The following is a 20164-nucleotide window of genomic DNA, read 5'->3' as shown; positions in this document are numbered from 1 at the left end:
ACACACACACACACACACACACACACACACACACACACACAACGGGTCCGATCTAAGCTGTCAATGAAGACAGCAAATTTTTTTTTTTTAAACTCTTTGAAATTAAACGTTAATGTTAAGAATTAGTGATGTTAAATGAGAAATAATTAAATTAAATTCAATGGAATCAACAATAATTAGTGGAGTTAAATTAGAAACAATAAAATTCAATGCAATGAAAAAAGAAATAAACAATGCTTTAACCCACAGTGGGTGAGGCGGGGCCAGCAGGCAGGCGGGGGAGGGGGGGGTGGCGGGCCCAGGCGCGGCCAGGAGGCAAGTGGGCCAGGAGCAAAGGCATTGTGAGGTCAGCAGCTGGGTAGCCGTTATATTTTTTTTAAATGTCAGTTTGATGATAAATTTTAGGAAATATCTCGGGAAATTATTGACCAAATTTATAGAGGATTGGATTGGAAATCTTCTACCAGAAGATGTAAAAAAATCACTGTTATTGTAACGTCAGCGGTCAGATTTAAAAAAAAGGCCAGATTGGTCAATAATTTTGATAAAAAAAGTCGGGGAAATAAGGAGGAGCAGATTTCTAAAATCACAAGGGAAATCTCTACTGAAATATGTAAAAATTTCCCTGTTTCGGCGTCTGTTTTTCGAGGAGATGGGTTTCAAAGGCAAAATGACACACACACACACACACACAGTTTTAAAAGTAAACTAGACCAAGTGCAGACCCGTTGGGTCTGTTACCGCAATGCGCAGTTGCAAGGGGGGGCGCCACGTGCTAGATATACGCCGTCAAGACGCTGCATACGCCGTCGAGACACTGTACGGCCGTCGAGACGCTGCGTACGTCCTCAATGCGCCTGCGGGCTGACAGGCAGTTGAGAGATGGGAGGAGAGAGAGGGGGAGAGGGGGGGAAGGGAAGGGGGAGATGGGGGGAGGGGGAGAGGTGGAGGGATGGGAGGGGGGAAGGGAGGGGAGGGGGTTTAGGGAAGGGCAGGGGGGTAGGGGAGAGGAAGGGGGAGAGCGGGGGAGAGAAAGAGCGAGGGAGGGAGGGAGAGAGAGTGGAGAGAGAGAGAGAGGGGGGAGGGAGAGAGCGAGGGGAGAGAGAGGGGGGAAGAGAGAGAGAGGGGGAGGAAGGGAGAGAGGAGGGGGGGAGGGGGGGAGGGAGGGGGAGAGAGAGTGGAGAGAGAGAGAGAGAGGGGGGAGTGTGAGGGCAGAGAGGGCAGAGAGAGAGATGGGAGAGACAGAGAGGGCAGAGACAGAGAGAGGGCAGAGCCAGAGAGACTGCTGGCGGGCGTGGGGCGGCTTCTTATTGGTCCCGGTCACTGCCCCATCCCAAACCCCGGGTATGGCCCTCACTCGAGCTCCAGGCTCTGCTCCAGCCCAGGCTCTGCTCCAGCCTAGGCAGCAGCCTCCCCACTAGGCACTGGGCGGCGGACATGGAACCGAGGGAGGCCACGGGCGGGGATCGACCTGAGGACCCCGAGCGAGGCGGCGGGTGTCGAGCCGGGCTTGGCCCGCGGCAGCAGCCTCCCCACCAGGCGCCGAACCCGAGCGAGGATGTGGACGGGCGTGGACCCCGAGCAAGGCCGCGGTCGGGTGGGCATCTGCAGACCTTTGTCGATATTTCGGAGCTCCATGGGCTCGCATCCTCGGCGCTTCTGACCCCGAGTACGGGGGGGGGGGGGGGGGAGAGGGCGGAGTGGGGGTGATTTTATAATGTACATAAAAATGTCCAAATGTTTTGAGGAGTGGATGAGTGAATGTAAAAGTGAAATCGCTAGCGAAATGGAAAGAATATCTGAGTTTTTCGGTGTTGTTTTGGCGGAGCAAGGAATCAAAGGCCATCTGACATACACCCACACACAGTTTTAATATATAGATAGATAGATAGATATAATTGATCCTTCGCAGTTAGGCATAAAATCTGGGACATTTTTCGAGTTATTTAGAAATTACAGTGGTAAAATAGGTTGGGTTATAAATGGAAACTGTTTAGTTTGAAATAAGGAACAAAAGCTAATTTAAATATATATATAACTGGAAAGAGAAAGTTGCACTGTTTTGGTTTTTAAATGTGTTTATTTTTAATACTTGTAATATTAGTCACTCAATTATTTTTTGCAATGTGATCCCATTTTTAATCCTTTGCCTAGAATGTGCGATAATAACAGGGGACAAAATCAAAACAGAATAAGTTTGTTTTTCAGAAAGGATGGGATGAAATGGAATTTCATTTTCAGCACAACTTCAGTTGATCTATGGATTAATTGAAAGTTGCATTCTAGTTGGTATCAATAGCAATCCATCTGCGCAAAAATAAATCAAAAGTGACTCGTGAATATTCCATTAAGTTCAGATTTAATTAATGGAATGCTGGAACCAGGCTAAAATAGCTCCTTCCTGATATCAACTAGCATTAAATTACTTCTGGAATTCGCTGCCTTTATGCATGATGAAAATGGTCAATTGTAACATTTAAAAATAATTATAATTATAATGGCTCAAGGACAAGTAGTTTGCAAATGTAAAGGGAAGAAGCCAGCGAGTAGAAGTAACAGGATTGTTTTACAGAGAGCTTGTCTGAATGAATGGATTCAATGGCCTTCCCCCACACTAAGCATTATCTGCTTCAAAATGTTACTCAAACCATTGCCTTGCTGCTGTTTACTTTGTTTGCAAGTGAGAATAGTTTTGATAAGTGTATTAAAAAATAGCAGCAGAAAGTGGTAATTTTATCCTTTGAGCTTGCATCATCATTCAACAAGATCATGGCTGATTTTTTTTTAAAGTGTATGGTTTTAAAGTTAGAGGTGGGAGTTTTAAAGAAGATCGGAGGAGTAAGTTGTTTAAACAGTGATTGAGTTATATCTGAAACAATCTGCTGCAGATGCAATTATTACGTTAGAAAGGCATTTAGACAAACACTTAAATAGGCAAGGCATAATAACAGTCCTTATGCAAGCAAATAGGATGTAGATGAACAGACGTGGGACAAAGGGCTTGTTCCTGTGCTGTATGGCTAAAACAGTAAATGTCAAATGCAGAGAGCTCAATGCCAAATGCCTGGAAGAGTGCAGAAAATGCAGGTGTGAAGTTAAAAAGGAAATTAGGAAGGTAAAGATGGTTCACAAAAAATATTGGCAAGTAGAGTCAAGGAAAATAGTAACATTTCTATAAATAAGAAAAGTGAAAAGGGAAAAATGATTAAAGAAAAGAGTGTTCTTTCAGAAACCTAAACAGCAGCCTTTGTATGGAGGCGGAAGATGTGTGATGTTCTGAATAAATACTTTGAAATTGTCTGCATGAAAGAGGACGATGATGTAAAAATGACATGAAGGAGGCAGAATGTGAAGCACTGAATATAATGCATATAGTGAAGATATCTTATGAGGGCTGCAGTCTTAAAGTATGAATAAATTGCTTGGCCTGCTAAAAATGTATCTCAAGCTGCTAAAAGAAACTAATGATGAAACAGTGTAAGTCTTGAGTGTTATATTTGGGCATAGAGGGCCAGAAGGTTGCTGGTGCGGTGCAAAAATTGGAGAAACTCTGTAGGTCAGGCAGCATCTGTGGAGAGAAATGGACAGATGAAAAGAGACACAAAGTCCTGGAGTAACTCTGGGTCAAGTAGCATTTCTGGAGAATATGGATGTGACATTTAAGGTCGGTACTCTTCTTCAGATTATATTTTGGGTTGTTAAGACCAGAGTAGAGGATAGATAGCTGGCAGAGAAAGGTGAGGGGAAGGGGTGGAGCAAGAGCTGACAAGTGATGAGTAAGGAAAGATTGATGGTCAGATGAATCGGGCCAGGGAGAGAAGGGAAGAGACGTTTATAAAGGCAGGATGTGATAAGTGGGGAAAGAAAAGAGCCTGTCCCACTAACGCGACTTTTCAGCGACTGTCTTGGACCTTCAAACTCGAGGGCACTCGCCTGAAAAACTTCAAGCTGGATTGACTGTCAGCGATAATAATAATAATAATAATAAATTTTATTTTTGGGCACCTTTCAGAAATCTCAAGGACACCTTACAGAGATTAACAGGAATAAAAAACATATAATCAGAATAAAATAAATAATAAAGACATCACAGAAACACAAATTAAAAACAGAATTCAGTCCAAAAACAAAAAATCAAAAACACAATGTGAAAAGAGAGCAGCGGCAGCTAAAGCGCGCCAGCGTCCACTCTCCCTTCCGACAGCCATCTTGGACAAAGACTAACAGGATTACTTGCAGACAAAAAAAATCATCCCCCCCACAGTGGATACCACTGTGGGGGAAGGCACAATGTCCAGTCCCCAACCCCAAGTTCACACAAAGTCAGGCCTATTGAGGCCACTGCAATTGCCTCTACGGAGGCCCGATGTTCCTGGCCGTTCTCACCGGGTGATCTTGCCCCGGCGTCGGGAGAGTCCTCTCAGCGGCTGGGCCACCTGGAACGGCCGCTTCCTAGCTGGAGACCGCGGCTTCCGAAGCCGACAAGGCCGCGCCGGCCTGGAGCTCCCAGGCTCCCGATGTTGAAATCGGCGCCACCCGCTCCGCAGACCCGCAGCCCGGAGGTGTCGAACACGGCGGTCACAGCTCACCGGAGCACCAGCGCGTCGATCCAGCGCGGCGACCCAGGCAAGGCATCGCCCGCTCCGCGACAGCGCCCCAGCGATGCGCCGCCACCGAGGCCGAGGTGCTGGGCGGTCCCCGCCAGGAAACGGCGCTCCAAGCCCGCTGGTAGGCCACGAGGACGGGTCGACGGGCAGCCCGGAGAAAAAGCTGCCTCACCGACCAGGTAGCGACCTAGAAGTAAAATTGCCCCCTACCCCCCACATTAAAAAGTCAATTTCTCCAACGGACGAAACACAGGACTTACTAAAAACTTTTTTTTTTAAAGCGAAGTAAACGGACGGCTGCTGGTTAGCAGCCGCTCCCCAAGATGGCTCCTCCTAGGCTGATGAAACCGCGAGCTGGATCGGCCACACACACAGACACAGACACACACAGACACACACAGACACAGACCCACACACAGACACAGACACAGACACAGACACACATACACAAACACACACACACACACACACACACACACACACACACACACACACACACACACACACACACACACACACACACACACACCGCAAAGGCGGGGGCCAGGGAAAGCGGGGGAGCGCTGTCTGAAATTCACACCCACAATGAACAGGAAGGTAAAAGACGGCTGGCACAGTGTACGGTAAGTCCTTTAGAGAGGGGAGAGGGGGGGAGAAGGAGTGGAGACACTTTTAGGAGGGCGATGGTTTAGCTGAAATTGGAAAATTCAGTGTTCATTATTGCAAAATGAGATGCTGTTCTTCCATGGATAAGAAAAGCTTAGGCACTGTGCCTTCAGTAGTCTCGGTCATAAACGCCAGAATAAGAGGACAGTAGAGGGAAATGGGACAAACGCGGGCAGACTAGCTCAAATGGGGCATTTTTGTCGACATGGAGAGTTGGGTTGGAGGACCTGTTTCCATCTTGGACGATTCCATGACTAATTCTGAAAATTAACCGGTCTTTTTTCCTACATTGCCTTTACCACGTTACAAAAGGTAAAAAATTGTCAGTTGCTGTAAATTTTTAAAGTATATTTTTGAGAGGCTGTCTCTCTTGGTTTAGTGCCTGGCCTGGTTACAACTGTGAGGCACTTTCGGATATTTTAGGAAAAGGTGCTCTAGTAACACAAGACATTTTTGAACTGTTTGCTACAGAATTGAGAAGTATTAAAACTTAGTACTTATTGGATGTGGATTTAATTTTTGAAAAATGTTGTCAGGTATTATGTCAAAATTGACATCTCTAGTTTTTTCTGTAAACTTGACATTGAAGACCCGATACTTTAACTGGAAAATTGCTTGTTTTGTCAGAAACGTAACACTTGGTGTTATGAGTAAACTTTACACATCATCTTTGTTTGCAAGCATTGACTTTTAACATTTTATTTCAGACACTTGTACAGTATGCTGGGAAGTGGAAAATCTCTGAAGATCCTTTACCTCTGTTGGAAGTGTATACTGTGGCCATACAGAACTACTCAAAGGCACGGCCTTTCCTCACTGCAGAGTGTGAGAATGTATGCTTTGTGCTTGACCGACTAGCATTGTAAGTATTACCAACAGCAAAAAATGGGAGTAGAATTTCTGCTTATCTTGATGTAGAACTTAGTTATTTGATGTTTGGGTAAGAGTTAAGTAGAAAGTCTTGCAATTTAAAGTGTATAGTGCAGAATTCTTCTACTGAAAACAGTTGGATCTTGGAGTGCTAATTAAATTTGTGAACTGTGCAGTTGGAATGATTATGTAAAAATATTTTCCAGTAATTAAATGTTGATAGTTGACTTTAATAAATTTTATCTATTGCATATTCCACCATTCTTCAGTTTGTTAAAAAAAAACAACTTGTTGCCAGACTTTTCAAATTTCTGATTTTCAGGTTTTTCCCTCTCCTGAAATTGTTCAATTGCTGAATAGAAATTCTATCCACTAAAACTATTCATCTAACAGAAAATATCCGAACAGTGGAGCATCTGAATACCATTGTTTGATAGTGCAGATGCCTGCTTTATGCCTGCTTACAGTGAGATCTAGACAGCATTCTGTCATGGCATGATAAGTGTCAAGTAATAATCCTGCCACATTGGTGGCACAACATTTTGTTTTGGAAATGTATCTCTGGTCCCTCATCATCAATGTTTACAGAGAACATAAAATAGTACAGCACAAGAACAGGCCCTTCAGCCCACAATATCCATGCAGAATATGATGCAAAGTTAAACTAAATGCCTCTCCCTGCTTGTGAACCTTGCATTTCCTGCAAACTCTTGTGGCTATCCAAAAGCCTCTGAAATGCCACTATCGTATCTGCCTTCATGACCATCCCTGGAAGCATTTTCCAGGCACCCATCGTTCTGTGTAAACAAAACCTGCCCCACATCTCCTTTTAAACTTTGTCCCTTAAAGCTATGTTCTCGAGCCTTGGACATTTCCACCCTGTGGTAAAAGGTTCTGACTGTAAATTGTGGACATTTCTACCCAATAGCATCACAGTCTTCACATGAAGAACTGCAACAGTACAAGGCGGCCGCTGACCGCCGCCACCTCAAAGGCAATTAGAGATGGACAACAAATGGTGGCTTTGCCAGTGACATTGATATCCTGGAAAAAGAATAAATGAAAATAATTGTTGAAAATGGTTGAGCCATTGCAGGAGCACAGAGCTTTGCAGGAGGTGCCACAGGGTGGACAGGTTTCCCATGTAAACCCCAGGGCCACTCGCAAGAAATGTGTTTTATTTTGTCTGTGACATTCAGAAAAGTAAATGAAAGATCAATTATTTTTTTTAAAGGGAGCTGTTCATGCCTTCTGAGGGCAAACATCTCAAACACACGTCAATCTGGTGTATTTCTCCTTTTCCACCTTTGATATTTGCTGTAAGTCATGTTCCTGTGCTCTCCCTTTTCTCTAACTTGAGTAACCAATGCTACCAAGAGAAGTTAAATGTAGTTTTGATATTAGATGAATAGCAAGGCATGTAATTTAGTTTAGATATACAGCGTGGAAACAGCCCCTTTGATGCACATTTACACCATCCAACACACACTAGGGACAATTTAACCAAGCCAATTAGCCTACAAACCTGTACGTCTTTGTAGTGTGGGAGGAATCCGAAGATCCCGAGAAAACCCACACAGGTCACGAAAAGAACGTACAAACTCTGCACAGATAGCACCCATAGTCAGGATCAAACCCGGGTCTCTGGCAACTCTACCGCTGCGCCACCGTGACGCCCAATGCTTGTAATGTTGGCAGAGAAAAGCACAAAGCTGGGAACATTTCATAATTGAAGACCAAGATATTTAAAAGGAAGGATGAGTAAGCTAGTAAGAAACATAGAAACTGACTTTAAGAAAATTTGTAACTATATGTAAACATAGGAAAAGATTAGCAAAAGTTAATGTGCATTTCCTAGAAACTAACACGAGAAATTAAATTAAGGAATAAAGAAATGGCATAAAAATTACATATTTATTCCATTTATATGGAAGACACAGAAACCGTCTGGAAGTAGTCAAGAACAACAAGTCCAGTGTATACAAGGAGCTTAAAAGAAACTAACATTTGTAATAAGAAAACTAGCATGGGAGAAGTTAAATAGAAGTGAAAATTGATGAATTGAGTCCAAAGGTTTTGAAGGATATGGCTTGGAGATGGTGGATGGATTGGTTATCATATTCTCAGGTTCTGTAAATTATAATATAGGTTCTACACATTGATAGATAATAAATGTAATCCAAGTACTAATGTGCTCCTGCTGTGACCTAACCAGCGTTTGACAAGTTGTATCATAATCTCTTTGCTGTTATGCCCCAGCTACTGAAGGCAAATATCCCATACACCACCTCACCATGCGTGGCGCAGCAATATAATTCGTGCCTTACAGCGCCAGAGACCCAGGTTCGATCCTGACTACGGGTGCTGTCTTTATAGAGTTTGTACGTTCTCCCCGTGACCTACGTGGGTTTTCTCTAGGTTCTCCGGTTTCCTCCAACGCTCCAGGTTTGTAAGCTAATTGGCTTGGTAAAATAGTAAATTGTCCCTAATGAGTGTAGGATAGTGATAATGTACGGTGATCGCGGGTCAGTGTGGACTCGGTGGGCCGAAGGGCCTATTTCTGCACTGTATCTCTAAACTGAACTAAACTATATTGATTGCGGAAGTAGAAGTATCAAGAGAGTTTATTTGTCATATGTGGCAGATATGAATAAGAACAGGGAAAGTATTGCTGCAGCTTTGCAGGCACATGAGACACAACAACAATGACAAACAAATATATAATAAATTAATCATTATGTTTTTTTTCAAAATGTGAGTGTAATTCTGTAACTCCTTTGTCTTGAATGTTCTAAACTAAACGTAAACTAAACTTATAACTGAGTTACTATCTTAGTAATCCTTGGACATGCACATCAAGACTCTTCTGTTCCTTAGTAGTCCAAGGGTCCCTAACATTCATGGCATTCGTATTACCTTTATTTGCCCTAGTGCATCACACCTGCCATTGCTTTGCCCAATTCATTATAACTTTTCATTATATCCTGTAGCCGAACGGTATCCTCGCTATTTAAAATTCTTTGTCAGAATCCTAGCAAGCTCTTCACTTGCCTTCCTTTGCAGGCTGGGATAGAACACATTAGGCCCCAAATATTTATCCACATCAGTCCACCAAGACATCTAATACATCCTCTTTTTTAATGACTATGATCACATGTTCTAGATTTCACTTTCCCACATCAACACAAAATTCTCCAATTGAAATGTGCTTCTCAGTTAATGCAGGCAAGACGTTTTGATTTAAGAGTTAGAGCACATTCTCTAGCCCTATGCACAAGTTGCTCCTCTGGTGCTACACTTGCTCTGATTACCTAACCGTTGTATAATAGTATACTTATTGTGATTTAAAAAAATTCTAGTTTTCCAATTCTCAGAAGGGTGTCTTTATCTCTGAAAGACTGTGCTGTGGTGAATTATATTAGGACTGTTAGGACTAATTATATTAGGACTGTCTGAAGAAGGGTTTCGGCCCGAAACCTTGCCTATTTCCTTCGCTCCATAGATGCTGCTGCACCCGCTGAGTTTCTCCAGCACTTGTCTACCTTATATTAGGACTGTTATTGGCAGATAATGGTTTATTTGTTGGTGCTTTTGCTATCTTCAGTATTGCTTTAACAATAAAGCAATACTAATTCATAAGTTGAATGGGAATACTAGGAGGAAGCTGCCTTGCCCTCTCTTCACCTGAAGTCTCGAGATTTTGTGGTTCTGCCACTGAGGTTGAGGACTCTGAAGGCCACTTCCTTCTACCTGTATGCGACTGTTCTGCCATGTTGCTTGGTCATGCTGGTGAGATGGGATGCTTGCCCCTTTACCGGGGTTGTATAGTAGCCATTAGAATATTTGTAACATAGTTGTTTGATGATTTTGTAACATGGTGGTGGGTATGTCACCACGGTTTTGTTTTCTTGGTTTATGTATCGTGTTGAAATTAAATAAATTATTTTTGATACAAAAAAAAAAGCTGGTTACGCGAGGAGGTGTGGTGTTGCGGAGCTCCCGTCCAGACACAAAAGTGAGTGAATTTAAACATCTTTTTTGGACTTCAGAGGAGGCACAGCGGGGGAGCCGGGGCCTTCCAGGAGCTATGCTCATGCAGCTGCTTCGGCTACTCCTTTAAACATCTTGGAGTATCGCTGCGATGCTGCAGAGATTTATTTTAAATGTTTCTGCTTGTTTTGGGACTGCGAGAAGTCTTATCAACTAACTGCCGAGCTCCCACAACTGTGGCTGGCAACCTGCCATGAAACTAGCGCACCAAAAGGGGGGAGAAAATCTTTCTGGACTTTGACACCTACGTCCAGAACAGCCCCCCCCCCCCTCCCCCCCCTTACTGCCTCGCTGGTGCTGACCGGGCAGGTCTGCCTTTCGTGTGGTGTGGGAGGAATTCCAAACCTGCACCGTCTCGACATCTTCCTGTGGCCTTGGAGCTTGGAGCTGATAAAGCCTCCTTTCTCTCGGAGGGAGAAGGTTTTCCAACATCAAAGACTGCTGGCAAGTCCCTTTCATTGCTGGAGAAGCAGAGGAACAGCTGGGATTGTCTGTGAAGGTCTGCGGCTTGCCTGGGATCGCAGGGGTGCCGGTCTAGCTGGGCGAAGAGGTGGAGACGCAGCAGTTTTGTGGGGGAGCCGCCATTATCAACGTCCGAGGCAACATCACTCGCTGCCTCTCTCGAACTGTTCCATATTTGTGTTTGGACACTGGCTTTGTGCCATTTTTGACTGTCAGTACCTGTATTTTGACTGTCAGTTATGTTTTTAAGTTTGTTCAATTGTAGTGCCTGAGACCATGCCGGGTCAGTGGTTCTGGGGAGCCGGAGCCTTCCAGGAGCTATGCTCATGCAGCTGCTTCGGCTACTCCTCTTGGAGCCTGGTTCCCCATGAAGAACCTGCCCTTTGAACATGGGGTAAGATGCTACTTGCCCCCCCCCCCCCCCCCCCCAGATCAACCTGGAGGACTGCTCGGCTGCCGTGGCGGCCAAGCCCGCAGGTGTCATGTACGTGGGTAAAGAAGGGGGGGGGGGCAAGGTGGCAAAGAAGATGAAGCACCTGGGGAACAAAACCCCCAGGGAGAAGAATGATCCACCCATCCCATCACCGCCCGTTAAAGAGTCCGCGAGCCCCATAATCCAGCCGGGGGCGGGAGGAGGTGGTGCCACAAAGGAAGGTTGCTCAGGCGACCCCAGTCTGTGAGCTCCTCTCCATCGAAAAAGAGAAGGAGGAATATCTCTAGGGAAGAGCGGAAGGGGGACGAACGGGAACCCTCCAGGGGGGAGGGGAGTACTGTGGTGGAGGAAGATTCCCGCCCTCTGGTTCGGGCCCCGGTCCCATGTTCTGGGGAGGGTGGCGTTGGGGACCACTCGGGTGATATGGAGCAGGGGGAGATTCCTGTTGGGGAGGGAGTCCTGCATCAGGCACCCGAGGAAGCCCAGGAGCAACCCACCCACGATGAGACGCAGAGCACGCCTCTGGAGGTAGAGACTGTGGGTGGGAAGGGGGTTGGGGAAACCAGCCCTTCTCTCCCTCAGGATCTGGCTCCAGAGGGACTCCGTGAGTCTGGTGCACCAGAGTCCACTCTGGGCCCAACTGGGGGAGGGATAGTCGCCCCCACTTTCGAGGGGTCTTGACTCCCTGGGTACATCTGGGGAAGGCCCCTCTGCCGCTGGCCCCAGGGTTGGGACTGAGGTGGAGGAGAGACCAGCTGGTGGGGCAGAGGCAATGCCGCACAGGGTGAAGCGGGAGTATCGAGCACTAAGGGTGTGTCCGGGGATGGGGATGGTGTCTCCATCTGCTGTGAGCGGGAGGAAGGGGACTCCGAGGACAATGAGTCAATGGATGTTCTTGCTCCCCCCCGACATCACTCCACTCATTCCAGTGGAGGAAATCCGCGAGTTCATCCAGGCCACTGAAGGAGCCCAACATTGGCCCAGACTGGCCTCCCTCCAGTGGCCAAACCTACACGGGTCCACCAGCTCACTGAACCACATCCTCAGAAGGAGGGGGAGGTGAAGGGGGGAAGGGGAACAGCTTGGGTCCTTCTTGGACGACCTAGAGAAGGTTACCAAGACCGAGAGCAGCGTCGTTCCTGTTGAGGTAAGAGGGACCAGTAGAGCGTCCCTTGAGGGCAAGGAGCACTGCCACTCCACCTAGGATCCACGAGGGGAGGACTGGCTCTGCTGTCAGTGACCGAAGCACTGTTGACGGGATCTAGGGAGTAGGCAGGGCTGAAGATGTCCTGGTTGGGTTGCACCTAGGCCTGGAATTTGGAGGAGGCACAGCGGTACTATTAAACATCTTGGATATTGCTGCGACGCTGCAGAGATTTATTTAAAACATTTATGCTTGTTTTGGGACTGCGAGCAGCCTTATCAACTAACTGCCGAGCTCCCACAATTGTGGCTGGCAACCTGCCAAGAAACTAGCGCACGAAAAGGGGGAGGGGGAGAAAATAATTCTGGACTTTTACACCTGCATCCAGAACAACCCCCCCCCTTACTCCCACGCCAGTGCTGACCGGGCCGGTTTGGCATTCGTGCGGTATGGAAGGATTTCTGCACTGTTTCGACCTTCTGCGGCCTTGGAACCTGGAGCTGATGGGGCCTCCTTTCTCTCGGCAAGACCGAAAGAGATAGGAGGCAAATCCCTTTCATTGCTACAGGAGCAATGAAGATCAGCTGGGATTGTCTGCAAAGGTCAGCAGCACGCCAGAGAACGTAGGAGAGCCGAGATAGCCAGGTGAAGAGGTGGTGACGCAGCAGTTTTTCGGGGAGCCGCCATTATCAATGTTCGAGGCGACAACACTTGCCTACCTCCCTCAAACTGTTCCATATTGTTTTTGTGTTTGGACTTGGCCTCGTGCAATCTCAGAGTCAGTCACAGTCCGAAAAAGTCCGAAAAAGCAACAGAAGCAGTTCTCTCCAGTCGAGCAAGGAAATGCTCACGCTGAACTTCACTGCTAAGAGCAGTTCTTGGGAGGCTTTTCACAGCCCTTCCCACGGCACTCCAGAAGAACGCAGGAATTCCTCACTAAATGGAGAAATCCTTTAACAAAGGAAAGTTTCTCAAAGTCCGACATTGTCAAACTTTGAATTCCCACTGCCTGTCCCTCTTCGTTCGACAAAAACCTTTAAAAAGTTGCTTCGAAATCTCTCTCTCTCTGTCTGTCTGTCTCTGTCTGTCTGTCTGTCTGTCTGTCTGTCTGTCTGTCTGTCTGTCTGTCTGTCTGTCTGTCTCTCTCTCTCTCTCTCTCTCTCTCTCTCTCTCTCTCTCTCTCTCTCTCTCTCTCTCTCTCTCTCTCTCTCTCTCTCTCTCTCTCTCTCTCTCTCTCTCTCTCTCTCTCTTTCTCTGTCTGTCTGTCTGGCTGTCCCTCTCTTTCTCTCTCTTTCTCTCTCTCACTTTCTCTTTATCTCTCTTTATCTCTCTTTCTCTCTCTTTCTCTCTCTCTCTCTTTCGCTCTCTTTCTCTCTTTTCACATGTGGCAGATATGAATCACAAGAGTGAACGTATAAAGGGCCTGTCCCACTTACTCGACTTTTCAGCAACTGTCTTCGACATTCAAGCTCGAGCTGGATCGACCGTCAGCGATGAAACTGCGAGCTGGATCGACCGTCAGCACGCGCACACACACACAAACACATCGCAAAGGCGGGGGCCAGGGAAAGCGGGGGAGCGCTGTCTGAAATTCACACCCGCGATGAACAGGAAGGTAAAAGACGCCTGGCACAGTGTACGGTAAATCCTTTAGAGAGCGGGGAGGGGGAAAGAAGGGGGGGGGGTTCTGAAAACTCCAACGAGCCAATTAAAATGCCCGGTCAGCAAAAGAGATTGCCTACGACCACCTCGACTACCTATAACTACATGGCGACCCCACTACCACTGCACTATGAGTTCAAAAGAACCATGCCGACCAATTTTTACTCGCAGAAAATTTCCCAGCATGCTGAAAGATTTTCCTCGACCAAACTAAGGCCGCGAGTATGCGGGAACTTCTCTTGAACATGAGGGAGAGTTCCAATGGCCTCCTAGGACCACATGTCGACCATGCTGCGAGTTTGTGGCGAGCGCAAACTCTTCTAAACTCACAAATTAGGTTGCCATAGTGGGACAGGCCCTTGACTTGCCGCAGCTTTACAGGCACATTAGACGCAACAACAATGACAAACAAACATATAGTAAATTAATCGTTATGATCTAGTTTATTCAGAATGTTGGTGCAAACCTGCCATGTCTTCATTCTTGAGTGTTCTAATTACCAAACGAGGTTGTAATGAATAAATCGGCATGCTCTCCATCGTACAGCTGAAGATGTTCGATAGAATATCTGGCGACATGCAGAATCTTCTCAAACTTCTGAGCAAGTACAAGCAAGTTGGGCTCTTTTTTTTTATAGCATTGATGTATTGGGCTCAGGACAGATCATGAGAGATGTGTGTGCCCAGGACCTGGAAGCTGTTTTGGTTCTCTCCACTGCCATCCTGCCAATAAAGATAGGTGTATGGCTTTCACTTCATGAAAGAGATCTAGTTAAGAGTTATAGACAATCTTGCAGACTGTATAGAATTTTCTTCTGTGGAATTAAAGCAATATGATGATGGAATATGCTAGAATTAATGCTTGTCTGTGGATTTGCCTGTCACTTGGTCATACAGTGTGCTTTTAAATCCATTGCTAGCTTGTGAGTATGAATAATTAGCAGTTGTTATTAGGGTATTGTATATTTGAATGCCTTCCATTTAAAACAGTTAATGAGCTGGTAACCAGTGGATGTAAATTGAAAAAAAACATCAAAAGAACATTGGAAGAGGTTGAGAGAGAGCTGCGCCCAGAAGATTTATTAGTCATGTCTGCAATGCCAGATTTTAATGGTGAAAACAGAATCTTTGCAAAGGCAGGTTCTGGAAAAATGAAGAAAAGACAAGAATAAGCCAATTCGGTATTCCGAAAAACGCAAGGAATCATGGGATTTTTCAAAGGTAATTTGAGAATTAAAAAAGCGAACGGGGTGCCTGGTAGCGGGGGAAAGCGGGGTGTAACAGCGAGAGAGAGGGGGTAGATGCGAGTGAGAGACAGGGAGAGACGGTGAGAGGTGGGGGAAGAGAGGTTTCAGTTAGACACAACCACTGGTAAAGCCGTGGCTCGTTGCTTCTAGGAGAATCGTGAAAATGTCCACAATCAAGAGAATGCAACTTCAGAACCCCCTCGTCTCGACCTCGCTGGAGTTTTCCACGGGTGCAAGGAGCAAATTGCATTGAGTGAACTGAGTGTTCTTACCGTCCTCATCGTACACCGGCGTTTTGTGAGGGTGGTTGGATCCCGGGATCGAGCAGTCAGCGCCCGACAGGTGAGCGGCCATGGTAGCTAGTGCCTCTTCGCTGGAAGAACTGACACCTCTACTCCCCGGGTCGGGCACTGCCTCCTTGACCTCGCTGCTCGGCGGCGGCCAACTAGGATTCCAGAGCATTGCTGATGCCTCACATCAGCTCCTGATCCCCCGCCGCTTGTCCGGATAATGTGACTGACGTTGATTGAGCTGAAGCTGGGATCTAACCACTCTCACAAAACACCGGTGTACGACGAGGACGTTAAGAACACTCAGTTCACTCAACGCAATTTGCTCCTTGCATGACAATAAACTCACTTGAACTTGAACTTGAAACTTTGGTCATTTGTTCCTTGTGCTCGTGGAAATCCCCGCTCCCATCCATCCCAACCACGGCGCAAAAGTCTAATGTGTAGAAAATCTGAAGAAAGGTCCGCGGACGAGAGTGTCGGCCCAGGCCCGCAGCCAGCGAGGAGGGGAGATGCCGGCCCCAGCTCGACTCTGCCTGTCCCGCTGGCGGGGCGGGCGGGGTTGAGCTGGAATTGGTGCTTCTTTTCCGCACCGCCTGCGGGCCTGGGCTGCCGCTGCGACGGGCCAGCGCCCTGCCGGGACAGGCAGAGCCGAGATGGAGCCAGCGCATCCCTCCGCGCTCCACCACTCCCGGACGGGACACTCAGGAGGGGACGGGAAACAGCCCAGCGGCGGCTGGATGGGGACGATCGGCAGGTCTGCACCCATGCGGCGGCACGGCCGCCGCGAGTGTTTAGCCCGAGCGACCTATGACCTGTGCATGCACAGCCGGAATACCGAACTGGCTTATTCAACTGGATAGTTGAGCCAGTCAGCCAGTAGTATGGTTTGAAGGCCCTTGTTTTGTAAAACACTATTAATTTAATTTATTCTGACTGTTACAATATTGAAATTAAACTTTGCATGAGATGTTTGTTACTCTGAATAGAGGATAATCAGCATGCTTGTCATATAAATACAGTGTTTGTTTCTCACACAAAACCACAACATTCTATTATAAATCTTGTTTTTGTTAGTTTTCAATATTGTTGAAATTGTGTTGATATATTTTTGTATGAGAAACAGCTGCACTCTGCATGGAGGATAATGTTTAGGTATCAATTTTTTTTGTAAAACTAGGTAAAGGACTTTAAACTATTTTAGGCTACCACTTTTTTTTTGCTTCAATGGTTATTTTTTAGGCTCTTCTAAGTGTATTCAATTCAATTCAATTCAATTCAATTCAATTTATTGTCATTTGGACCCCTTGAGGTCCAAACGAAATGCCGTTTCTGCAGCCATACATTACAAACAAATAGACCCAAGACACAACATAATTTACATAAACATCCATCACATTGCTGTGATGGAAGGCCAAAAAAACTTATCTCGCCCCGGCACCCCCCCCCCCCCCCCCCCGATGTCAGAGTCAAAGTCAAAGCCCCCGGCGGGCGATGGCGAATTGTCCCGTAGTCATTAAAGTCACGCCGGGTGATGCAAGGTCGCACACCGGATCTTGGTGTTAGAGCCCCCGGCGTGCGCTCACAAACTCCCGCGGCCATTCCAAGCCGCGCGGGGCGGTGATGTAGGCCCCGCTCCAGGAGCTCTTCAACCCCGCAACTCGGGCGGGAGAAGTCGCCGTTGCGGGAGCCCTGAAAAGCGGACTCCCTCCAGGGACCCGCGGGCTCCCGGTGCCGTCCACCAAACCCGCAGTTGCAGCCACCGAATCTCCGGAGGTCGGGCCGCAGCAGCGTCCACCACAGCTCCACCCGCTCTGGACTCGGCCAGCTCCGCGACGGTGAGGTGAGTAGTCGGCACCAGAGCCCCCGGTCTTCCTGTTGGAGGCCGCTCCTCGTTGCAGCCCCAACGACAACGGAGACCCGACAAAGAAAAGGTCGGGTCTCCCGTGCAGGGAGAGATTTAAAAGTCACCCCCAACCCCCCCACACCACCCCCACCCCCCCACACACATACCCCAACAAAAAATAACAAAAACTACATAAAAACATAGACATAAATAATAAAAAACGCAGACGGACTGCAGAGGCCGCTGCTGACGAGAGTCGCGCCGCCCACCGTATGTGGCCAATGTGGGCTTGTATTGAGTAGGGTGACTCAGCAGTGTCTGTCTTGAGTGAATTTGCATTTTATATCCATATCCCTATTGTAAATTAATGTGCAAGATACACTGCCATGTTACAGTCAGATATGGCATATGTTCTCCAAGTTATACAGTCCATTTTTAATAACTATCAGCCTTTGATAGGGTAATGATTAGTTCATTTTTCAAAATGGTGTTAAATATTCACAAAAGTATAAATTTTGTGCTTAAACCCCGAATTTTATTTTCACTTTGAATTTAACGATCTCAGAAAATCTAATTATTTTGCTTAAACCAAAATATAATTGTGGTAGGAAGGAACTGCGGGTGCTGGTTTAAACCGAAGATAGACACAAAATGCAGGAGCCCCTTCTTCAGACTGAAAGTCATGGGGAAGGGAAATGAGAGATATAGAACAAATGAATGAAAGATATGCCAAAAAAATAACAATGATAAAGGAAACAGGCCATTGTTTGCTGAAAAGCTGGTGTGACTTGGGTGGGGAGGGATGAGAAGAGAGAGGAAATGCAGGGGCTACTTGAACGTAGAGAAATCAATATTAATTCCCTTGGGGTTGTAAGCTGCCCAAGTGATATATGAGATGCTCTTCCTCCAATTTGCGTTCAGCCTCACTCTGACAATGGAGGAGGCCTAGGGCAGACATGTCAGTGTGGGAATGGGAAGGGGAATTAAAGTGTTTAAAGTAGCACGAGTATGTGAATGTAGACAAAAATGCTGGAGAAACTCAGCGGGTGCGGCAGCATCTATGGAGCGAAGGAAATAGGCAACGTTTCGGACCAAAACCCTTCTTCAGACTGATGTAGGGTGGGGGGGGGGGGGGGGGGGGAAGAAAGGAAGAGGATGAGCCAGAGGGCTGAGGGAGAGCTGAGAAGGGGAGGAGACAGTAAAGGGTGCCTGAAATTGGAGAAGACAATGTTCATGCCGCTGGGGTACAAACTAACCAAGCGAAATATGAGATGCTGCTCCTCCAATTTCCGGCGGTCCTCTGGCCATGGAGGAGGCCCAGGACAGAAAGGTCGGATTCGGAATGGGAGGGGAAGTTGAAGTGCTGAGCCACAGGGAGATCAGGTTGTTTATTGCGGACCGAGCGGAGGTGTTCGGCGAAGCGATCGCCAAGCCTACGCTTGATCTCGCCGATGTAGATCAGCTGACATCTAGAGTAGCGGATGCAATAGATGAGGTTGGAGGAGGTGCAGGTGAACTTCTGTCGTACCTGGAACGACTGCTTGGGTCCTTGAATGGAGTAAAGGGGGGAGGTAAAGTGACAAGTGTAGCATTTCTTGCGGTTGCGAGGTAAAGTGCCCGGGGAGGGGGTAGTTCGGGTGGGAAGGGACGAATTGACCAGGGAGTTACGGAGGGAGCGGTCTCTGCGGAAAGCTGACAGGGGAGGAGATGGGAAGATGTAGCGAGTGGTGGGGTCACATTGGAGGTGGCGAAAATGACGGAAGATTATTTGTTGTATGTGACGGCTAGTGAGGTGGAAGGTGAGGACTAGGGGGACTCTGCCCTTGTTACGAATGGGGGGGATGGGGAGAGATAGCAGTGTACGGCTGGTAGGGTGGAAGGTGAGTCCTATTTTGAGGTGAACCTGGTATTTTGGTTACAGTATCTGCAAAGGTCTAATCATATACATTTGGAGCTCTTAGAAAATATTGTCTGGGCAATTCTATTGTATGTGATCAATTAAATAATTCAATTTTAATCTTTTTAATCCATTCAGGAGCTGTACTGAGCTTTTGCTTTGCCTGCCTGATGAAGTTCCAGACACACTCTGGGAGCAGTTTCAGGCCTGCGTACAGGTAAGTTGAGCTGATTGTGAACCATGTGCTATCCAAACATTCCACTGTCCAATCCTGATAAATATGTTACTAGGCAATTTTTGGGGAAATTGCAAAGAACTGTTGAAGGTATTTTGAAAATGTACATTTTAACACAAAAGTGACTATCGATTCAGTTAGTATTTAACGAATTCTTGTATGATCTTTGCATTAATGTTCCCATTTCTCTCTTGAAAAATGCAATGTTTCACATGTTAACATACTGAGCTATCTTAATTAAAACGAGACATTGATAGTTTTTTACAGGCAAATATTGATTGCATCTTGATATATGAAGCAAATTATATTATTGTCGTTCCTTGCATGATAAACCAGTGGCAAATGTATTTCCTTTGTGTGAATAATAAGGACTAGGGAGAGTACTTCCCAAATGAAGCTAGGAACTATTTAAAATCATAAGGACATTTCGTGGTTCTCACTGAGAAATTCCAAAAGCTATCTTGTGAAATTAGCCACTTTGTGAATGTGAGTCACTTGCCACAGAATGCCTATCCTCCATTCTGGCCCTTTAATCACAATGCATATGTTACTGATCAGCGATGTCCATGCCATCCCCAGGATGTTGATGTTGGAGAATTTGATAATGGGTGTATTACTGAGTATCACGGGGAAATGCTAGGTGCCTGTGTTAAGGTTAATTTCTTAAAGACAGATAACTCACAAGGGTTAGGTAAACCAACACAAACTTTACTGATCATCAGCCGGCGAGAGTGTCAGGGATACAGAGTCAAGTAT

General features: G+C 46.5%; 1 protein-coding gene across 5 annotated transcripts in view; it reads left to right on the top strand.

The window, feature by feature from the left end:
• Positions 1 to 20164, top strand: part of znf292 (zinc finger protein 292) — a 128203-nt gene that overhangs the window by 35349 nt on the left and 72690 nt on the right. For 2 of the 5 annotated variants that reach the window (XM_033025649.1, XM_033025648.1), the window contains exons 2-3: positions 5981 to 6135; positions 19312 to 19390. In XM_033025649.1, the coding sequence (XP_032881540.1) occupies positions 5981 to 6135; positions 19312 to 19390 (234 nt within the window). Of the gene's footprint in view, positions 1 to 5980; positions 6136 to 19311; positions 19391 to 20164 lie in introns of those variants that run through there. The other 3 variants (XM_033025652.1, XM_033025650.1, XM_033025651.1) reach the window with 3 other exon arrangements.

This window comes from Amblyraja radiata, chromosome 8, assembly GCF_010909765.2.
Source record: "Amblyraja radiata isolate CabotCenter1 chromosome 8, sAmbRad1.1.pri, whole genome shotgun sequence".
In the NCBI taxonomy this organism is placed as follows: Eukaryota; Metazoa; Chordata; class Chondrichthyes; order Rajiformes; family Rajidae; genus Amblyraja; species Amblyraja radiata.
This window is presented reverse-complemented; position numbering and strand designations above follow the sequence as displayed.